The sequence below is a fragment of the Hippocampus comes genome, unplaced genomic scaffold (assembly GCF_001891065.2).
Source record: "Hippocampus comes isolate QL1 unplaced genomic scaffold, H_comes_QL1_v1.1 scaffold830, whole genome shotgun sequence".
Classification (NCBI taxonomy): domain Eukaryota; kingdom Metazoa; phylum Chordata; class Actinopteri; order Syngnathiformes; family Syngnathidae; genus Hippocampus; species Hippocampus comes.
In genome coordinates this window covers 26,923-46,513 of record NW_017806024.1, presented here as the reverse complement: position 1 = coordinate 46,513, position 19,591 = coordinate 26,923, and the positions used below count along the sequence as shown (strand labels likewise).

General features: G+C 45.0%; 2 protein-coding genes across 4 annotated transcripts in view; one reads left to right on the top strand and one right to left on the bottom strand.

The window, feature by feature from the left end:
* The window catches only part of LOC109529268 (collagen type IV alpha-3-binding protein-like), a 23,241-nt gene extending 11,375 nt beyond the window's left edge, over positions 1-11,866 (bottom strand). For 2 of the 3 annotated variants that reach the window (XM_019892571.1, XM_019892573.1), the window contains exons 1-3: positions 11,765-11,865; positions 11,382-11,485; positions 1,850-2,084 (exon numbers count right to left, since the gene is read on the bottom strand). The gene's annotated coding sequence lies outside the window, so the exon portion shown is untranslated. Of the gene's footprint in view, positions 1-1,849; positions 2,085-11,381; positions 11,486-11,764 lie in introns of all 3 variants that reach the window. The other variant, XM_019892572.1, reaches the window with a different exon arrangement.
* On the top strand, positions 5,951-19,591 carry LOC109529267 (synaptic vesicle glycoprotein 2C-like). Its single transcript, XM_019892570.1, has 13 exons — positions 5,951-6,049; positions 8,903-9,750; positions 12,967-13,147; positions 13,569-13,720; positions 15,413-15,546; positions 15,701-15,790; positions 15,869-15,979; positions 16,053-16,141; positions 16,312-16,476; positions 17,101-17,234; positions 17,787-17,990; positions 18,184-18,343; positions 18,551-19,591. The coding sequence occupies exons 2-13, from the start codon at positions 9,150-9,152 to the stop codon at positions 18,732-18,734; spliced, it is 2,205 nt and encodes a 734-aa protein (XP_019748129.1). The 5' UTR covers positions 5,951-6,049; positions 8,903-9,149; the 3' UTR covers positions 18,735-19,591.

Below are 19,591 nucleotides of genomic sequence, written 5' to 3'. Positions count from 1 at the left end.
CCAGTAAAGTGGTCATGCGCATTCCTACCCCGTGCTTGAAATAAACCTTTGCCTAATGAGTCACACTGTAATCCCTGGGCCTTCTCCTGCAAATGTGAACACCAATGTTACGTGAGGGGAGATAATATATGTGTACAAGAGGGAAGAGGAGAGCGTTTAGCCTCCTCACGAGTTCTGCGGTCATCCGGCGTAGTCACCAGACCTCCGAAACCGCAAGGCTTCCATTAGCTGCACAATGTAACGCTTCTCTATTGCTGAGAAGGGATGTCACAGTGTCCGGAAGTTGTTATTCAACTGCAGCAAGAATAAGGCGTGAATTTGAGAGGAGGCCTTTATGTATGTGCAATGGCTCTTGCAGATACTGCAGATACTGTATTTCCTGCCAAATGGGACATGCATAGGCTATTTGAAAAAAGAAAATAGTTGCAAATGTAGCCATTTTACACATGCTTCTCAGTAAATTAGAGCACCAAAGGCGCCACAGCAGAACCAGGATTTATTCACCTGGCCTTTTCAAACGCCTTATTGAACAGCTTCACACATTCAGATAATTAGATGTGTGGTCAAAACAGAATCCTACTTTCGATGGCACCGTCTTAATGTCTTTTCACCTTTACCCTACATCTGTGATTCACTCTGAGGCCCCAAGATTGAGTGAGTGCAGAATGAGTCATATCGGCTGATCAGATGAGATTAAATCATATCCTCGTTCCAACTGCATGTTGCTCAATGGTCAGTCATCGAGGCACAGGTGGGACAAAGGGAGGCCTGAATGATCACATAGGATGGTGTCACACTCTCTCTTATGAAAAGTGCACACACGTTTTTTTTTTGTTTGTTTTTTTACTGCAGTTATTTTCTATCATGATGGGGCTAATTAACTAGCATGATTGTTCCTATTCATGAGCTAGTAGCGCCCTCTCTAGCAATTACTCATACAGTGCATGAGTGGTTGCATTTTTCCTGATGTGTCTCGAGGGTGAGGTCCTCCTTTACTCCATTCACATTTTATGACTGCACTCATCCATGCATACATTCATGGATGATCTTCAAAAACGACATAGATGATTATGCCCTGCTCATTCAATTTGCTGACATTGTCAGAATTTGTAAGCTGTGCACCATTCTTTAAACGTGACATCGGGCAAAAAACACGTTTTATTGTAAATAGAATTCCATTTAATCTGTACTGTAATACATTTATTGTTTTATATTGTATGTCGTAGCAGCTTGTCCACCTCCACCCCCCACCTTATACTTCGTCACGTTAAACTCAACGGAGCAGAACGTCATCGAGCGGTGCGTGAGTCATTTGCCAGTGGCGCGGTTAACGTTTTGACCTTCGTGGGACAGGCAGGTTTTTGCCAGCTCAACAATTTCCCCCATTTTTCCCAGTGAGGTGGGGGACGAATGTTAAATGAGCGAAGATTGAGGCATGCAAGGAACAATAAAGCGGTCGAGGCTGGTGATCAACTTTCTCCACCAAGGCCGAAAATCTCGACGTTGGTTGAGGTCTGCACTCTACTCAAAGCAGTAAATGTTCTGTATTGTAGATAACGGGATTGATAATGCAGCAGTTTGATGATCAGCCAGCAGGCTACACTGTTGCACAACACCATGTTTCTGCATGCAGACGCACAGCAAGAGGAGTACAGACCCCCTTATTCGTGGGCCATAGGGTCCAGGTCTAGCCACAACTTGTGAAAATCCGCATATAATTGAAAAAAAAATCCAAATTCGTAATGTTATAAGTGGCTATCAGCCTGATGTGGTGTAGTCGTACACATCTGCAAGGTACAAGCGCACTAAGAGGCCATTACCTAAAATAATATGACACAAACATACAAACCGGTCTGCTGTCGCCTCCATTCAGAGGCGAGCGCTGATGCAACGACACGTCCATCGCATCATCCGCCGTCGCCACCCAAAGGAAGTCCCAGCTGTGAGTCACACATGATGCTTCCCTGTCATGTGGAGGAGGAGGTACAGGGACTGCCTTCCAGAAATCACCGCCGTTTCCCTTCATCGCTCTGCTATCTGCTGAATCTTGCCTGAAACAGGCCTCTCAGCAGATCAAAGATGAGCTGATGAAACAAAAGGAAAGAGAGTGCTTGTTTGTGATGCCTCAACAACAATTATGACCGAGTCAAAATGTATTTATATATCAATAGTTTGTGTACATGACATGATTGATGGTTATTTATCACTCCTCATACTGCACAACCTCCGGCTGACGAGGAGGGGAAGCAATTAACATCATTGTCACAAGGTCCATCTATTAGCCTCCATCTTAATGAGAGATGACAAATTCAGGAGTGAGTTGCTGTGCCACCTCCTACACTTTCAAGCGTGTATTTGTGTAAGCGGGATGAAATGGTTTACAGGTGAACTATGATAACATTTGCTTGTAATTATGACCATATTCGTAAAACATATCAGAGTGTGCTGTGCAATGCCTCGTTACTGTCTGGTGGATCAAATGAGGGGGGAACCCTGTCGGTGTGTCGCCATACCGCCGCACCCCCACACATGCCGCTTGGAATTAACTAGCGCTCGACAAAGCGTTCTCACGCTCGGACTTGTCAGCGCCGACGCCCACTCGTGCACAGATGTCAGTACGTTGCATGCAATTAGGGTCGGAGAGTTGTGTTGCATGCCGGGAGGTTGTGTTGCTCATTTTCCTCCAAAGCTTTGCCAACTTAGCGAATTTTCAAAACCTCCTCGCTGCATTTTTTTGGGAAGTGATTCCCACCAAGAAACAGATAGATTGCTTCTGTATAACAAGAAAGGATCTGGTTGAAGACAATCACGGAATTAGTCTTGTACAATCTTGTCCACTTGGGCCTAGTATGCTACTGTATTTTCATGATGGTCAAGGTCGTGGTACTTGGAGAGCCAAATATTTTTATTGGTGGTACTTTGTGTTACAAATTTGACAACCACCGATTTAGCACATTTCCCATTATCTGTCAAGTAACTATTTATTTATATTATACTGCATCTGCGAAAGTTTACTGTACAGCAATTTAATGCTGTGGTCAGGGAATGGTTGGGAAAAAATGGTATCAGGAGGAATAAAGCAAGATGGGGGAAAATGATAATTAAAATCAGAAATTACAAAATGGCAGTGAAATGAGAGATCCGAACCATTTTAAGAATCCATCAACTGCTTTGAACATCACATTGCTGAAATTCTCTCAACTCTTTTGTTCCACCACTGACCCCCTCTCCTCCCTGAGTGAGCATTTGCGTCATGGCTTGGTCCCAGGAGCAAAGGTACTTGACATTTCAGCATTTACAGGAGGTTTGCGCACAAGAAACATTGTGAATAAAAGGCAAAATATTAGACAATAGCTCGAAAGACTCTCAAAATAGCCTCTTGTATTTGTAATGCCCAAATGGAAGCATTTCTTAAAGTCCCTGTCAAGTGAAAACAAAAATATGCGATAAATTTGACACAGAGAAGAGTGTTGACAATAAGACTGCCAAATTTGAAGGAGGGCTCGGACTTGTCAGCGCCGACGCCCACTCGTGCACAGATGTCAGTACGTTGCATGCAATTAGGGTCGGAGAGTTGTGTTGCATGCCGGGAGGTTGTGTTGCTCATTTTCCTCCAAAGCTTTGCCAACTTAGCGAATTTTCAAAACCTCCTCGCTGCATTTTTTTGGGAAGTGATTCCCACCAAGAAACAGATAGATTGCTTCTGTATAACAAGAAAGGATCTGGTTGAAGACAATCACGGAATTAGTCTTGTACAATCTTGTCCACTTGGGCCTAGTATGCTACTGTATTTTCATGATGGTCAAGGTCGTGGTACTTGGAGAGCCAAATATTTTTATTGGTGGTACTTTGTGTTACAAATTTGACAACCACCGATTTAGCACATTTCCCATTATCTGTCAAGTAACTATTTATTTATATTATACTGCATCTGCGAAAGTTTACTGTACAGCAATTTAATGCTGTGGTCAGGGAATGGTTGGGAAAAAATGGTATCAGGAGGAATAAAGCAAGATGGGGGAAAATGATAATTAAAATCAGAAATTACAAAATGGCAGTGAAATGAGAGATCCGAACCATTTTAAGAATCCATCAACTGCTTTGAACATCACATTGCTGAAATTCTCTCAACTCTTTTGTTCCACCACTGACCCCCTCTCCTCCCTGAGTGAGCATTTGCGTCATGGCTTGGTCCCAGGAGCAAAGGTACTTGACATTTCAGCATTTACAGGAGGTTTGCGCACAAGAAACATTGTGAATAAAAGGCAAAATATTAGACAATAGCTCGAAAGACTCTCAAAATAGCCTCTTGTATTTGTAATGCCCAAATGGAAGCATTTCTTAAAGTCCCTGTCAAGTGAAAACAAAAATATGCGATAAATTTGACACAGAGAAGAGTGTTGACAATAAGACTGCCAAATTTGAAGGAGGAAAAAAAAAATCAAGTGAAACCTGCTTTCGTAATTGTGAAAAATCGAGATATTCTTACTCATGGACTGCTTATGAACTTCCCATCCCATCCACGCCATCAATTTTCTCACATTCACATCAATTTATCAATAGTTCCGGGAAGTCATTGTAAAGTGTATTTGCTCCGTGTTACATGCGCCCATCGACCTTTCCGCTCGGCCGTGAAGCTAATAAACCATTTTAACTCGTCCTTTTTTAACTGTTCCTGCTCTGCGGCCCTCTTTTAACAGCCACCTCCCCTGTTCTGTGTTTAAGAAATGTAATTAACCTTGCGTTAACCCACCAAGCTATTCTCAAGGCTATTTGTCTCATTATTTAATACCATTCCACATTGTGGTATCTGGACCTTGGCAGACATTTTTTTTTTTTTTTTTATGAGCCTATGCAGCCGCATGCTGAGTCAGCAACATCTCCACTCAGGCTGCCAGCATATGATTACGTTTTTGAGGTGTAAAGCACCAAAACCAGAACAGATTGTGGTTTTTAATGCTTTATCACTATTGGTAATGGTGTGGCTTCACGAGTTGCTTTCTAGAAATTGCGCATCATTCTCTGACATCTGCTGGATTGAAATGCAAATGTTTTTTGTTTTCCGTGAAGAGCTAGAGGGATGTCCTTCCTTCCTGGCTGTTTGAGATGTGGTTATTTCTGGAGTAGATGAGGGAGTCTTGTAGTCTTGCTTATTCAATGTTTCCAATGGCCCTCTGAAGGCCATTATGAGCATCTTGACCTTTTTGAGGACTGCGAGGAGTAAGGATTGGTTCCTTTCACCCAGTGAGATCTGCACTGAAATCGTCCAGCTGTCATGACATTTCCCGGGATGTTAAGGATGTTTGGATCAAGGTTGTTTTTCAAATGTTGAAAAAAAAAATCACTCAATTCCTCCACCAGGTTGTTTTGAAAGCAATTGTTGTCTTACGGGTTGTCACAGGTATGCTGGGGCATATCCAAAATGACTTTGGGCGAGATGTTTGGGTACACCCTGAGCCGGTCGGCAGTCAGTTGCTCGGCACATACAGACAAACAAGCATTCCCACTTGCATCATCACCTATGGACAATTCAGAGTCAACAAAGAATGCATGTTTTTTGAACGCGGGAGGAAGCCAGAGTACCTGGAGAAAACCTACTCAAGCACGGGGAGAATATGCTACCTCCTCACAGGAGGGACGTATCGGGGATTCAAACCCTGAACCTAAGAGCTGTGAGGCAGGTGAGTTAACCACTCCTTCACCATGAGACAATCTGTGATCTCAAGCTACAGTCATCCCAGAGTGAACTTCCTCCCCCGGGGTCCCATCTCAGTCTGCATCATCCCCGACTCCCCCCAGCCCGAGCCCACCCAGACTGCCTGTTTGTACTCCGCCGACTGTCTCGCCCAGTTGTTGTATATATCCTATTGATTATTTCAGTCCGTGCAGCTCCTCCTAAGTTTCAGCCTCTCTGCGTATTTCTTTTTCTCCTCCACTCAGCTTCTCTCGCTCTTGTCGGACTGCAGCATCGAGCGGCGAGCATCTCAATTGGAACGAGTGTGGAGCTCACACGTTCCCACGCGTTGGCTGGCATGCAATCTCAACGATGGTGAGTGGTTCATGGTTTTATTCTAATTGCAAACAGCAGGTGTTGCATGCACTGGCACATTCATTTTTCTTAACCCCTAAGTTTATTTGAGATTGAAGTAAAAGTTGGGCAAAAATTCTGTCTTCCACGAGAGCTTGAAAAGTTCTAGAATGTCGTGGCAAATACAGCACCAAGGCAACCATCTTTTTGGAGTGAGGCTGCGGAGGGTGTGTAATAAAGTGGGGGTGGGGGTGGTGGTAGTAGGAACACATGCAGCCATTACTCAGGAAAGCGCTGCAGCGTGAGCGAACCCGAAGGTGGTGGGGTGGGGAAAGGTGGGGGTTTGTAGGATGGATGCTCACTGAGCGGGGCAGCCCACAGAAATCTAATTACAGGACGTAACGGGCGTCAAACGGCTCCCGCGATGATTGATGCCTTTTCCTCCATACGCTTGAAATGAGCCACAGGCTGCAGAGGACTCTCAAGTCAGTTTGGAGGAGTTCCACTTGAAGTTTGGGCTCTTCTTTGATAGAATAAGTGCTGAGGAACAAATATTTTGTGACTGTACTGAAGTGGATTTTTCAGGTAACTGTGCTCTCTTTTACCTATTTATGTTTCTGATGAGGTTTTGCCTTTAAAACCCACATTTGCAACTGGAACTTCCTGCTCGGTACTTTGTTAAAATAGTCCAGAAGAGTGGAGCTGCCAATGAGGAGTAAAAATATTTTTGTCCAAAAACCTTTCAAAAATTCAAAGTACATTTTTTGCTTGGTAACTGAATCATGCTGCTCGGTGGTGAACATGCACCACATGCTTATAAAATGCTGACATTAGCCAAAAATGTCCATCCTGTCATTGCCCCCCCTGTTAGCGAGCTCACATAATTCACTGTTTGCTTGCACTGATTTTCCACAAACTATAGAACCTTGACGAGTAAAGCATACTCGTCATTACATCTACCAAAATCGATCATTAACTTTTTGGGGAAGTCTCAAAAGCACCATCATGGACCCCTATCGTGAGGCGGTAACATACAAAGGCAAACATGATATATTATCTCCAACAAAGCTGTGTGCTGGGTTGCACAGCATCTGCAGCAAGCTTTGGAGTGTGGTTTTTGTTCGCATGATGCACATTAGCCAATGCTCACTGCAGCCATCTGCGGGCGCCGCAGCAAGCCTGCAGGGCGCTACATTTCCATATTGTCAACCTGGATGTCACATGCCGATGCTTGCCCAGTTGGTGCAAAACACGGCAAGTGTCTCTCCTTTTTCACCACAGCATTGTCCAAGAAGTACAGTACAGTACGTGTTGTTGTCAGTGATTAATGAAAGTGACAGCGCGGCGTCAGCGGGCCGTTACGGCACCACAGTCAGGAAAATTGTTTGATCCCCCTCAGGAATTTTACTGATTGACAAGATTGCAGTGTCGTTCAAGGGCCCCATATTTTCGTTTGTCAATTCATTCATTATGATTGCACAGTTGTACATGTAAATATACATTGTGGGCATTGAGCCCCCCCCCCCACCCTTCTCTACGGGTCTGGTAGAAAAAAAGTCAAACTCAAACCTGTTAACATTTCATGTTATCCTAACACTCCATAACGAATAAGGTGCGTTTCTGGGCTAACAAGGAAACAGGTTAGGAGCCAGGTATCAGATGCCATATGCCGGAGCTGCTCCAAAGAGTTTGCGGGGTCAAGAACACAAAGTACCCACAAGGCATTTAATTTAAAGGGCACTCAGTGCATTTTGGGCCTCGACAGGTGCATCCACGGCCAGGGTCAGCTGCCTCCTCATCACCCGGTCGCGCCAAAAGAAAAGTTAGTGACGAGCCATTTCCCGCTCCATTTCGCTGCTGCATTGCACCAAACTCTCTCGAGCGCCTTCCCGCGAGCCCCCTGGCGCGCCTGCGTTCAAATGACTGATCCCAACTGATGTTTTATCTCATCACACCGAGCAAAAGGTGAGCGGAGGCGCCATACATCAAGCTGCCACGCTCCATTTGGGCGCTCCAGCCAACGTCTGCAGCCCTCCGCTCCCGGGAGTGTGCTGATACAAACCCACCGCTAGGACGTTACCGCTAATGTGGAAAAGATGGATTTCGCATCCTTCATCTATATGAGCAGCCGCAACACTGTTAACACACCACACTGACACTCGATTCATCTCGCTGGATTCAACTACAATGTACTACTGAACAACAAAGCATGGCACCACTGAAGTGTCCCCCCGCCCCCTGCAGAAAAACAACACAGAAAAAAGCCAATCACAGGCGGGGTGACTATTGAGATGAACAAACACTTCTTATAAATGACACAAGTTGATCTCATTTGGACACAATTCGTGTCCCTTCAATGTAGAAAAAAAAATCTCTAATGTCCTCTCCTCAAAGTACGACTTCACATGTCTGTGTGGTTTTTGGCCTGCTTCTAACAGCTAAAGGGCTTTGAGGTACAGGTGACAAGGCCCTGATGGGCTGACAGGTCTTTGGCGAGACTGGGCCTGTGCGGCGACGGCGGTCATGGAACGAGCCCCGAGGGCGCTCACCACACGGGCTGACGTGTGTTCCTGGACTGGAATCATCAAACTGAAATGAATTCGCCTTGACACACTGGGGAAGCGAGCTTTTATGGCCTGATTTTTGAAGACTATAAGTATTAAAGCTGTGGGGATTGAGGAACAGACATACAATGGAGGTCTTGATGCGAGTGCACAGTTTTGAAGTTGTGTTGTCGAGCAGTTACTATTTGGTGGGAAAGATTTAGAACGCAAACAGTTTCAAGAGGGCCATAAAAATCCCTTTTCACGACACCGCAATGGGGTATTCGGCAGCAAACTTTAAATGAAGAGCTTTCTCCTTGTGCTCCTGCAGGCTGATGGCCTCGTTTGCTGAGCTCTTCCAGAACTGAGGAGTTTTCCAATTTCAACGGCCACCTTTCCAGCTCCATGGGGTTTGACCTCAGCCCTTAATTATTATCCTGGCAGCCGACTGGCGTTCCCGGCTGTTGCTCGCTTGACTTTATAAGCTACCCAGAGTGCGTCCCGTGCAGCTATATCCACTGGAGCTGCTGAAATAGGCTACTTACAAACACTTAGTGCTCAGCTCTGTCTGCGTCAAGATGAACGAAACGCACAACAGCAGGACTTCCCTGGTCAAAGGCGCCAAGGACATTGCCAAGGAAGCCAAGAGGCAAGCCGGCAAGAACTTCAACAAGGCGGTGGACCGCACCTCGGATGAATACTCAGCGCAGCGCAGCTACAATCGATTCCATAACGACGGCGAGGAGAACGACTCCAATTCGTATGGACAAGTGGACAGGCACTACGACAACGCTGCCGACGACGAAGACGGGGCATCCAGTGATGCCACAGAGGGCCACGACGATGAAGATGAGATCTATGAGGGCGAATACCAAGGCGTGCCGGCGTACCAGGACGAGAAACAGCGGGCTGGACAGATGGCTCTGGGCCAACTTGCGGGCGAGGCTCCGAAGAGCTGCAAGGAGTTGGAGAACGAGCGGCAAGCCGACGAGGAAGAGCTGGCGCAGCAGTACGAGCTCATCATGCAGGAGTGTGGTCACGGGAGGTTCCAGTGGCAGCTCTTTTTCGTGCTGGGCCTGGCGCTCATGTCAGACGGCGTGGAGGTGTTCGTTGTGGGATTCGTCCTACCCAGCGCTGAGACGGACATGTGCGTGCCCAACTCCGGCGCTGGATGGCTTGGTAAGGAATGCAGTGGTCTGCTGTCATCGAGGAAACATTTTTATAACCCCCTCCCGCCACCCTATCACTTTTTTTTCAATTATTATGATTTTTAATTAATCAGGGACCACTCAGAGTGTGGGTGTGGGTCACTTGTGGCCCACAATGGTTTCCGTGCCTCAGGAGGCGTTGGTGTTTTATTTTAAAAAGGGGCTCGATGGTTTTTTTTTGTTTTGTTTGTTTGTTATTGATGGTAAAAGAATGGGGCGTCTATTTGTTGTGGGCAATTATTTGTCTTAAATCAGACAAATGATGCTATTTTTTTTTCTCCGCAATTTTCAATAGTTGTCAGCGCCTCAGTAAAAGGCCTCTTACATTCTTCTGTGAAAATACACAATTTCCATAACAACAGGGTCACAGCTTGGGCATTGTCATGAAGCGTAGGCCATTGTTGCGAACTTCGCAACTTTTCCAACACCTCTGGGGGCTATTTTTTCAAAAATGTAAAAATTACTGTTAATATGGTGCCAGCGGCAGACACATCTCAACACACCAAATATACATTGGCAATTTATTTGACGGTCCGTTAATCTCTGCAATGCAATGATGGGTGATGCAGGGACTAACTGGTGCAGTGTCCATTATTTGAGAATCCAAAAAATAATTTGCACACTATTGCTCATGAGCTGATTGTGCAGGTGTACCTAATGGTGCGGCCGGCGAGTGTAAGGATGCTGTATTATTCATCCACATTCCACGCGTGAGTCATCTCGCGGTGGGAGACGAGAGGGGGAGAACAAAAGAATGAGTCACATTATGTAGCACCAAGTGGCTCACAACAAAAATAAACCTTATGTATGTGGCGGGAAATAAAATCAGAGTAATCAATCGCGGCCTCTGGAGTGGATTTATTCAAAGGGAGAGTCTAATGATAGCTCTTTGAAAGGACAGCAAATAATTAAAGAGAAATTTTCTACACTGGAACAAAGAGCTGTCTTGCAACTCTCACTAGGTTTACATTTATACTACATGAATAAAAGTAAATGGACATACGTCTAGTCTGAAGACTGGAACCATTTTGGTTTTCATTTTTAAGCGTAGCAAGACGTTTCGGACATTTGTACACTTCCCAGTTTGGGGAAGACACTTTCAGTTGCCAGCCCCAAAGCAGGGTATGGACCAGGTTTGGATTAGTTTGGTGTGGAAGAACAACATTCTACTCACTTTGGTATCACATTTTGCTTTGATTTGATCACACATAACTTTTGAGTCTCAAAGTTGATTCAAAGGCCTCCAATCAAAGAACAGAGGACATTAACAGTAAGCGTGGCTCAGGGCTCGGCAGGCGTCGGTCTAATTAATGTTTCATTCTTCCCCTGCTAAAACCCCCCCGTCAATCACTCATGCTCCTCTGGGAATCGTCCATCATCTGTCGAGATCCTTGTGTCCTGAACGAAGAAATTAGCGGCTCGCAACACCCCTAGCGTGGCGGAGCGAGACGTGCCGACATGCGAGAACATCGCACAAAAGGTGTCGAGGGGGAGTTAAGATCTCAAAAAAGAAGCACAAATCACCATGCGTGGAGACCATACAAGATGAATATTAATAATAATAATATCCCCAGTGAATGTAATGATCTGCTATTACTGTACCGTCTCAGCCTGGATTGGACAGTCAGATAAACTCATCTTCTACACCACGACTCTGAAGACGTTACTCTTGGTCCACAGGTTTAATAATGCAGAAAATGGTGAAACTGTAACATACAGTACGAGGCGATATCACATTCAATTCACACCGTGCACAGATATTACAATAAAACAAACTGAAGTCACAGTGTGGGTGAATTACCTTTCATTCACAACCAACTAAATAAACTAACATGACCTCAACCGCTACAGTAACAAGAAATCATTGTGCTAACGCAATTAGCAAGCGCTAGCATAAATCTTAACATTTTTTTATGCGAACAGCATTTTTTTTACATAAAGCGTCACAGAACTGTTCATCGACAACAAAACAAAGTTGTACATACCCCGGATGCTACCAAAGGCGTAAAATGTGTGTGGATTGTGCTGGATTACACTTGACTAATATCACGTTTCTCTCTTGTTGACGATCTATCGCTTTACTTTCTGCTTTCGCGTAGCGTCTTCCACTTCGATGACGTCACGTCCGGTTGCAAACTACGCTGCTCTACAATGAAATTAATTAAATTGGAAAAAAATATTCTGAATTATTTATAGAAATATTAACGTGACTTCAGTGTACCTTAAATGCGACACTTGAACTTGCTGTGAGAAATTAAAATGGGTGCCTTCGCTCAATACAGTTTAGGAAGCACTGCACGAGACCATTAGTGGCCAGAGAAAATGACACTATTTCAAGCAATTTGCCGTTAAGTCCCAATTCTAACAGCGACAATATCAACATTTGATCATGCTGTGTGTAAACGGTACTGTAAACGATAACGACACATATTTTGTCTCACCTCTGGCTTTGAGGCAGTGTATGATTTCAAAGGTCTGACCTTTGCTTGAACCCCGTAGCAAATAACAAATCCAATCTCGGGAAGTATCCTCGCACAAAACCCCCACCAACCCACCTCACCTCCCCCTCCTTCCTTTATTACACATCCTAACTCAGCGTGAGCTCCGCCATAAAACAAATGAGCCGATGATTCTGGATAGAGCGTCTTGGCTGCATGTGTGCATCTTGCATTGTTTGTTCCGTTGTACGTTTCCCCTCCACTTTTCAGTGCTTGTGACCTTTTTCTTTTATATTTTGTTTCATTTTCGCATCCCACCACCGGCTGGTCGGTCGTGGGTTCGCTTCATATGGCCTCCTCTGCAGTGACGAGCTAGCAGCTGTCGGCGTGTAATGAATGGCTGGCTGTTGGCGCGGTGTCTGCGCAGCTCGATAAGAGCGTTTTACTTTCAGCCTATCTGTCCCATCACTGCAAACACGGCGCAAAAGAGAGGGCAGAAGAGAATAAAAGAGGCACACTCACCCCCACCTTCCACAGACATTAGCATTTTTATTAGCACGTAGAGAGCGACGCCATTATTTACCGGCCTGACAACTATGCTCTCTAAAGCTGCGCTGTCCCGAGAACAGGAAAAGATCTGACCACGAGTTACTGAAGTGAAGTGGTCCCCAACCTTTTTTTGCATTACTGCCAGTGACAAATTTCCGCACACAATTCATGAACTCTGTCCAATTCTTTGCTCTCTCCAGGCAGCATCGTGTACCTGGGGATGATGTTCGGAGCCTTCTTTTGGGGAGGGCTTTCGGACAAGCTGGGCCGCAAACAGTGCCTGCTAATATCCTTGTCCACCAACGGCTTCTTCGCCTTCCTCTCGTCCTTCGTGCAGGGCTACAGCACCTTCCTATTTTGCCGCATGCTGTCGGGATTTGGGTAAGTCCATCATTGCGGAAATGTACATGAAGGTTGGGAAAGGCTGTTCTATGACATAAAATCAATGTAGTCATCAGTTCAACAAGCTATGTTTAGGTTTTGCCTTGCTGGGAAGAAATGTTGTGATTTGAGAAAAGTTTTGGGAAAGGCTATTCTATGCAAATATAATAATAAATCATGTAGCAAATCAATTTTCCAGTGGGGCGTGGATTCAGCATCTTAACAATTTCTTCACGATTTTTAAGCCTTATTTTACATACCTGGCTGGATTTTTGACAACACTGTTCTCTCGAGTGTGTCAAATTTATGGGATGTTGAAAGGGGTGTCTTTACACAGGTAAAGGTTAGCTTCTGAAGGTCATACACACACCCCTGCCATACAGTATATTGTTAATGTGTAATTCTGATTGACAATCTGCAGGATTGGCGGTGCTGTGCCCATTGTGTTTTCGTACTTTGCCGAGGTGTTGGCCCGGGAGAAGCGCGGTGAGCACCTGAGCTGGCTCTGCATGTTCTGGATGATCGGTGGCATCTACGCTTCGGCCATGGCGTGGGCCATCATACCGCACTATGGTGAGTGACTGATGACGAAAATATCAATCCAGTCACATTGCTTAAATATCTGCTTTCTGCTTCGGTAAGAAAAGTTTTTAAAGCATTAGTAACTTCAGAATGTAATTCTGTACAAATGTTTCAGGAGTGCCGCCATCTGACAACAAAGCTAAGCACGAAACCAAGTTTTGTTTGGATTTGTGTTCATTTGTTTGGTGGGTAGTGGGTGGGTTATGGTGCCCGGGATAGGGTTGCATCAACTGTGTCGGGGCGTTGAAGGTGGTACGTGGGGACCGCTTGATTTATAAACCCTCCGTGAGGGATAATGGAACGGTGAAGGGATGCGGGGCGGCAGTCGGAGAGAGAAACAACCGCTTAGCCGTTTTAATGGAAAGCTGGAAGGCGTTCGATATAAAACGGGCCGTGTTGATGAAGTGCCACAACCGGGCGCAGCACTTATCTGGGGAGTCGTGAGACACGTGCTTGAGGAAATAGAAGCCACTTCCAGGACAAAACTCAACTTACAGAGAAAGGTGACAATAAAGATTACGAGAGGGGAAAACGTGCATCGAGTATGAATTCAAGACTCAGGCTGTGCCCACACGCGTATTTGTAAACCCCAAAAATATATTAGGGTGGAGGTAAAGAAATGCCATCCATCTTGTTACCGATCATAAGAAGTGATTGACGAGACACATTAATGTGACCCGAGGCGCCGCGAAAGGATCATAATCGAGGTCAATTGATTAGACGCCACTGTTTCACTCTTTTTTTTCTCTCTGCAAGAAGCAGTGCTTTGCGGGCAGTGCGTTTCGCCGCAGTGCCCTTTACATTGACTGGTGGCGAATGTATGCATTTGTGTGCGCGCGCGCATGTGTGTGTCTGCGTATGCCTGTGTGGTGTCTTTTTTTTTTTTTAAATCGTCCCGAAAAAGTAAACTGTAAAATCTGCCGCTCTGCCCAGTCTTAAGTGTGTGTTGCAGGCCGATTTGTCTGGATGCTCTTCTTTGTGTGTGTGTGTGTGTGTGTGTGTGTGTGTGTGTGTGTGTTTATTAATATGTGGTCTTTTGTGTGGTTTTGTGTGTGTTTGTGTGTGTGTGTGTGTGTGTGTGTGTGTGTGTGTGTGTGTGTGTGTGTGTGTGTGTGTGTGCTTGTCAGAGGCGTTCTCACTTACTGTAGAGTAGCCACATAAATCACGTTGAGTATCGCAAGCAGTCAGCCATCGCCGACAGTCCATTATAGCTGGAATCCTCCTAATGAGCTTTTTACCGGACCGGGCAGAAGGAAGCTCACACAGGCCACATGCAAACACGCTCACGTCCCCTAAAGCTAATATACCATGACCATGTATGTCCAAAATGCGATATGATACCATACATGACCATCCATGCTCATACGGTGTTGCGATATGTTTGATGTGCTGTGGATAGAATGTATTATTTTTTAAACTAAGCCTTTTCAAGTTAGTCAGGTATGAATTTATTCCAGATCTATTTCTAATGTCCATTTACAATTTCGTGCTCATTGACATCATCTTAAAGTGATGTAATCAATGTGCCTACATTTAATGCATTTACAACAACTACAAAAACATAGCTATCCCGTGCCGTCGTTTTGATTTGATGCATTTTTGGTAGCTATTTAATTTTTTTTTTTTTGTCCGCTGATGCCAAAGGTGACAAATTGTGTGCGCTTTGCCGCGTTCTGTGGACAGGTTGGAGTTTTAGCATGGGCTCTGCCTACCAGTTCCACAGCTGGCGAGTATTTGTGGTGGTGTGTGCACTGCCTTGCGTCTCAGCAGTGGTGGCACTCACCTTCATGCCTGAGAGCCCCCGCTTCTTCTTACAGGTGAGAGAGCGTAAACAGAGACTACTGCCAAAACGGTGGGGATACAAAATTGCGCTTTTGGGTACAATTTAAGGATGAACCTAAAGTGCACTATAACCTTTCCAAGTGATCTTGATGTGATCTCCATTAAACTTTTGAATGTAATGTTGTCCAGATGGGCAAGCACGACGAGGCCTGGATGGTCCTCAAGCACATCCATGACACGAACATGCGAGCCCGCGGAGAACCGGAGAGAGTCTTCACGGTGATTTGACATTGCTCAGGGCGCCCCCGCGTGGCTTGACCGAACTGGCAACCGATTGACGAGTGTCTCCCCCTGCAGGTCAATCGGATAAAGATCCCCAAACTGCTGGACGAGCTGGTTGAGCTGAAGAGCGAGTCGGGCAACCCGGTTCTCAAGGTTCTCTCCAAAGTTAAGGCCGAGCTTCAAGGGGTCAGTTTTGGTTTGAATTCTGAACTCAAGTGTCACAACAACCACAAATTATTATTATTATTTTTTTTAATAGATCTGGTCCACTTTCATGAGATGCTTTGACTACCCGATAAAAGACAACACCATGAAACTGGCAGCGGTTTGGTTTACGCTCTCCTTTGGGTAAATAAAATGTACATATTTACTCTGATATGTGTTCCACAACCGTTTTTGTTACTTGGATTACAAAATGAAATTCATTTATATTTGCTGAGATAATGCTTGAACTGCGGTCGGACAATGTCAATTAAGTTGTTAGTTAAGGCAAGTTCCAACTCATCCTCGAAATGCAGGTACTACGGGTTATCTGTGTGGTTCCCCGACGTGATCAAGCACCTGCAAGCCGATGAGTACGCCTCCCGGGTGAAGATCCACACCAGCGAACGCATCGAAGACTTCACCTTCAACTTCACGCTGGAGAACCAGATACACAGAAATGGCGTTTTCCTCAACGACAGGTAAGCAGGCCGACTATTGCTTGGATTCGTAGGTGTTCACCTCAACATGTCGCAGGCCTGTTGCGCTATTCGTCATGGCCGTTCATATTAATTCTGCCTCCGTTATCTCCGCCTCTACCAGGAAATGAAAAGACTTATCTTGGCAGTTCGCACCATAGACACCCACTCTTCCTTGATATGACTTGTACCGACACAAAGTAACTATACATGTGCACATACAGGTGTTGGTTGACATTTTTCACAAAATAAATGTTGTCGTCCTAACTAAGCGCATTTATGTAGCACTATTATGCTAATTATTAAATAAATAAATTCTATGAGATATAGACCAATGCCTTCTGTGAATAGCAAAAAATCTATGGGATTCAAATTGCGTATGGATCCCACAACATGGTGGCAAAGCACACGAAACAGAGATGATCATAAAGCATCAACACAGTGCTTCAAGTATGGACTCAAACATCATCACGACTGTATTCAGGAGTTCATTATTCAACAAAAACAAGCCACTTTCACATGAGAATCATCAAAAGTATTAGCTAGCATAACACGCGAGCACAAACTGCCGTGACATCACAATGGCTCACAAGCAGCGATTTTTGTTCACATCTCTCATCTGTGCAGGTTTATCAGCATGAAGTTCAAGGCTGTGTCCTTCGTCAACTCCTCATTCCTCAACTGCTATTTTGAGGATGTCTCCTCAGTGGGCTCCTCCTTCAAAAACTGCACCTTTGTCGACTCCTTCTTTTACAACACGGGTACGTTTTTGCACCCTTCCTCAGTCTGAGCCTCCCCCAGACCTCACACTGAGAAAACACTTTGCTCGCAAAGAGTGCAATGGAAACATTTCAGAAGTGCACATAGAAAAGAAAGAGAAGGCGGTGCGAGAGACCGGGAGCTGAATCAGACCTTGTGGGAGTCTGGGCCTTCAAATAATTTCCCCAGCAGCACTCTGGAAAAGTGCTGAACATGGAAACAGCAAAGGCATGGAAGGTGCTGGCGATGCCGCATGGAAAATGAAGACTTTTTCCACACCCCAGAGCAATGTGCCAAGCATGTGAGGGCGGAAAAAATAAGAACAGTGTGGCCTATTTGGGAAATTAACTGTTAAGGTGGGATTTACACTTCAAGTCCAAGGGTCCAACATTGTGACTTTGCACCTTTGTGTTTTTAAAAAGACAAATTTGTTCCACAAAAACACGACGATACATCTGTTTTGACAAACCCCATTTCATCTGACGCGACTGTATGGCTTTGTGTATTTTACTGCTCCCTCGTGGCCACTAGTAGTTCTGATGTACTTTTTGCAGATATCGATGACTCCAAGCTGACAAACTCGAGGGTGGTCAACAGCTCCTTCCACCACAACAAGACGGGCTGTCAGATGACCTTCGATGACGACTACAGCGCGTACTGGGTCTACTTTGTCAACTTCCTGGGAACGTTGGCCGTGCTGCCTGGCAACATTGTCTCGGCTCTCCTCATGGACAAAATAGGCCGCCTTAGCATGTTGGGTACGACTAGACAACACAAGCAAATACTTTATTATGTACGTTACATTTTTTTCAGATACTTTCTATTGCTTACTTTGTCAAAATAGATGTGTTACTTTTTTTTCAGACTGGCTAACATTTAGCCAGTTACCAGCTAGCTCTACATGCTCATTCACTGATACACACGTCACTCACCAATCCGCACACATTGCAGGGGGTTCCATGGTACTGTCGGGAATCAGCTGCTTCTTCCTGTGGTTCGGCACCAGCGAGTCCATGATGATCTTCATGTTGTGCCTCTACAACGGCCTCAGCATCTCCGCTTGGAACTCCCTGGATGTGGTCACGACCGAGCTCTACCCCACCGACAGGAGGTGACGGCTCTGACTATGATGGTAGAATGGGTAGAATGGCGCGTCTGCCAAGGCCATGGCCTTTTCACTTCCATGTATCGTTATTAATTCTCGTAGTATGTCAAATGATGGAAGAATCGAGGCAGTCTCTATATGTACTAAAAAGTTTGCCACCACTCTCATCTCAATCCAACTAAGCCTGACGTTTCATCCTTTCTTCTTCCGCAGAGGCACCGGCTTTGGCTTCTGCAACGCCTTGTGCAAGCTGGCCGCCGTGCTGGGAAACCTGATCTTTGGCTCTCTGGTGGGCATCACCAAGGCCATCCCCATCCTTCTGGCATCGTGCGTGCTGGTCTCCGGCGGGTTGGTGGGCCTGCGGCTGCCCGACACGCGCGTCAATGTCCTCATGTAAACCTTTGGTCATTTGCTTACCTGGACCTTACACACACACACACACACACACACACACACACACACACACACACACACACACACACACACACACACACACACGCATTTTTGACCCTGGCAGGCAGCCATAGTTTTACATAGACGGGAGCCATTTTACTCCGATAGGCCACGAATAGAGTGGCAAGCCCACAACAGCACTTTTATGTTCTTATTTATTTGTCCAATGAAAAGCAAGTACCTCCACATTTATGTTGTCCCCCCCCCCTCCGCTTCCCCTCAAATAACTGAAAATTATTTTCTCTTTTTTCTGCTACAAGGAAAACTAAACACTAAATTTGGAGAGACATTCGTACCAGTCAAGAGTGACAATGAGTTTATACATTAACTTATTAGGTTTTAGTTGTTAGTTTTTCCTTCAATGTGAACAAAAAAGAAATACATTTTTGTAGATTTTTTTTTTCAAAAGGAAGGAAAGGACAAACAAAAATTGGAGATTCATGCTTTTCAGTGAACATTGACAAATTATTTATTTGATGTAAAATATTTTTTATTAATCAATTAAATTGAATTCAATGATCCAATTCTGTTCATTGAATTCAATTTTTTTTTCAATGCATTTCAATGACTGTCAACTGCACGCAGATTTTCGCTATTTGTGGACCAGCCCGGTCTCGATCTCCTGCAAATCGCGGGGATCCACTGTATTTTAATTGCAAAATTTTGCATGTTGTTTAAAAAATGACCACTTTTATTGCGAAATCTGCCGTTTGAATAGCAAAATGTAGCATTTTCATTGCAAGATTTTAGCTTTTCATTGCATAATCAACCCTTTGCTGCCAAGTTACAGAGCCTCTGGTA

Bases quoted from the DNA above. Each gene is read 5' to 3' on its own strand.
- LOC109529267 (XM_019892570.1), top strand. From the start codon at position 9,150: ATGAACGAAACGCACAACAGCAGGACTTCCCTGGTCAAAGGCGCCAAG. The intron at 15,547-15,700 runs GTGAGAGAGCGT...AATGTTGTCCAG, and splicing joins GCCCCCGCTTCTTCTTACAG to ATGGGCAAGCACGACGAGGC. The intron at 18,344-18,550 runs GTGACGGCTCTG...CTTCTTCCGCAG, and splicing joins CTCTACCCCACCGACAGGAG to AGGCACCGGCTTTGGCTTCT.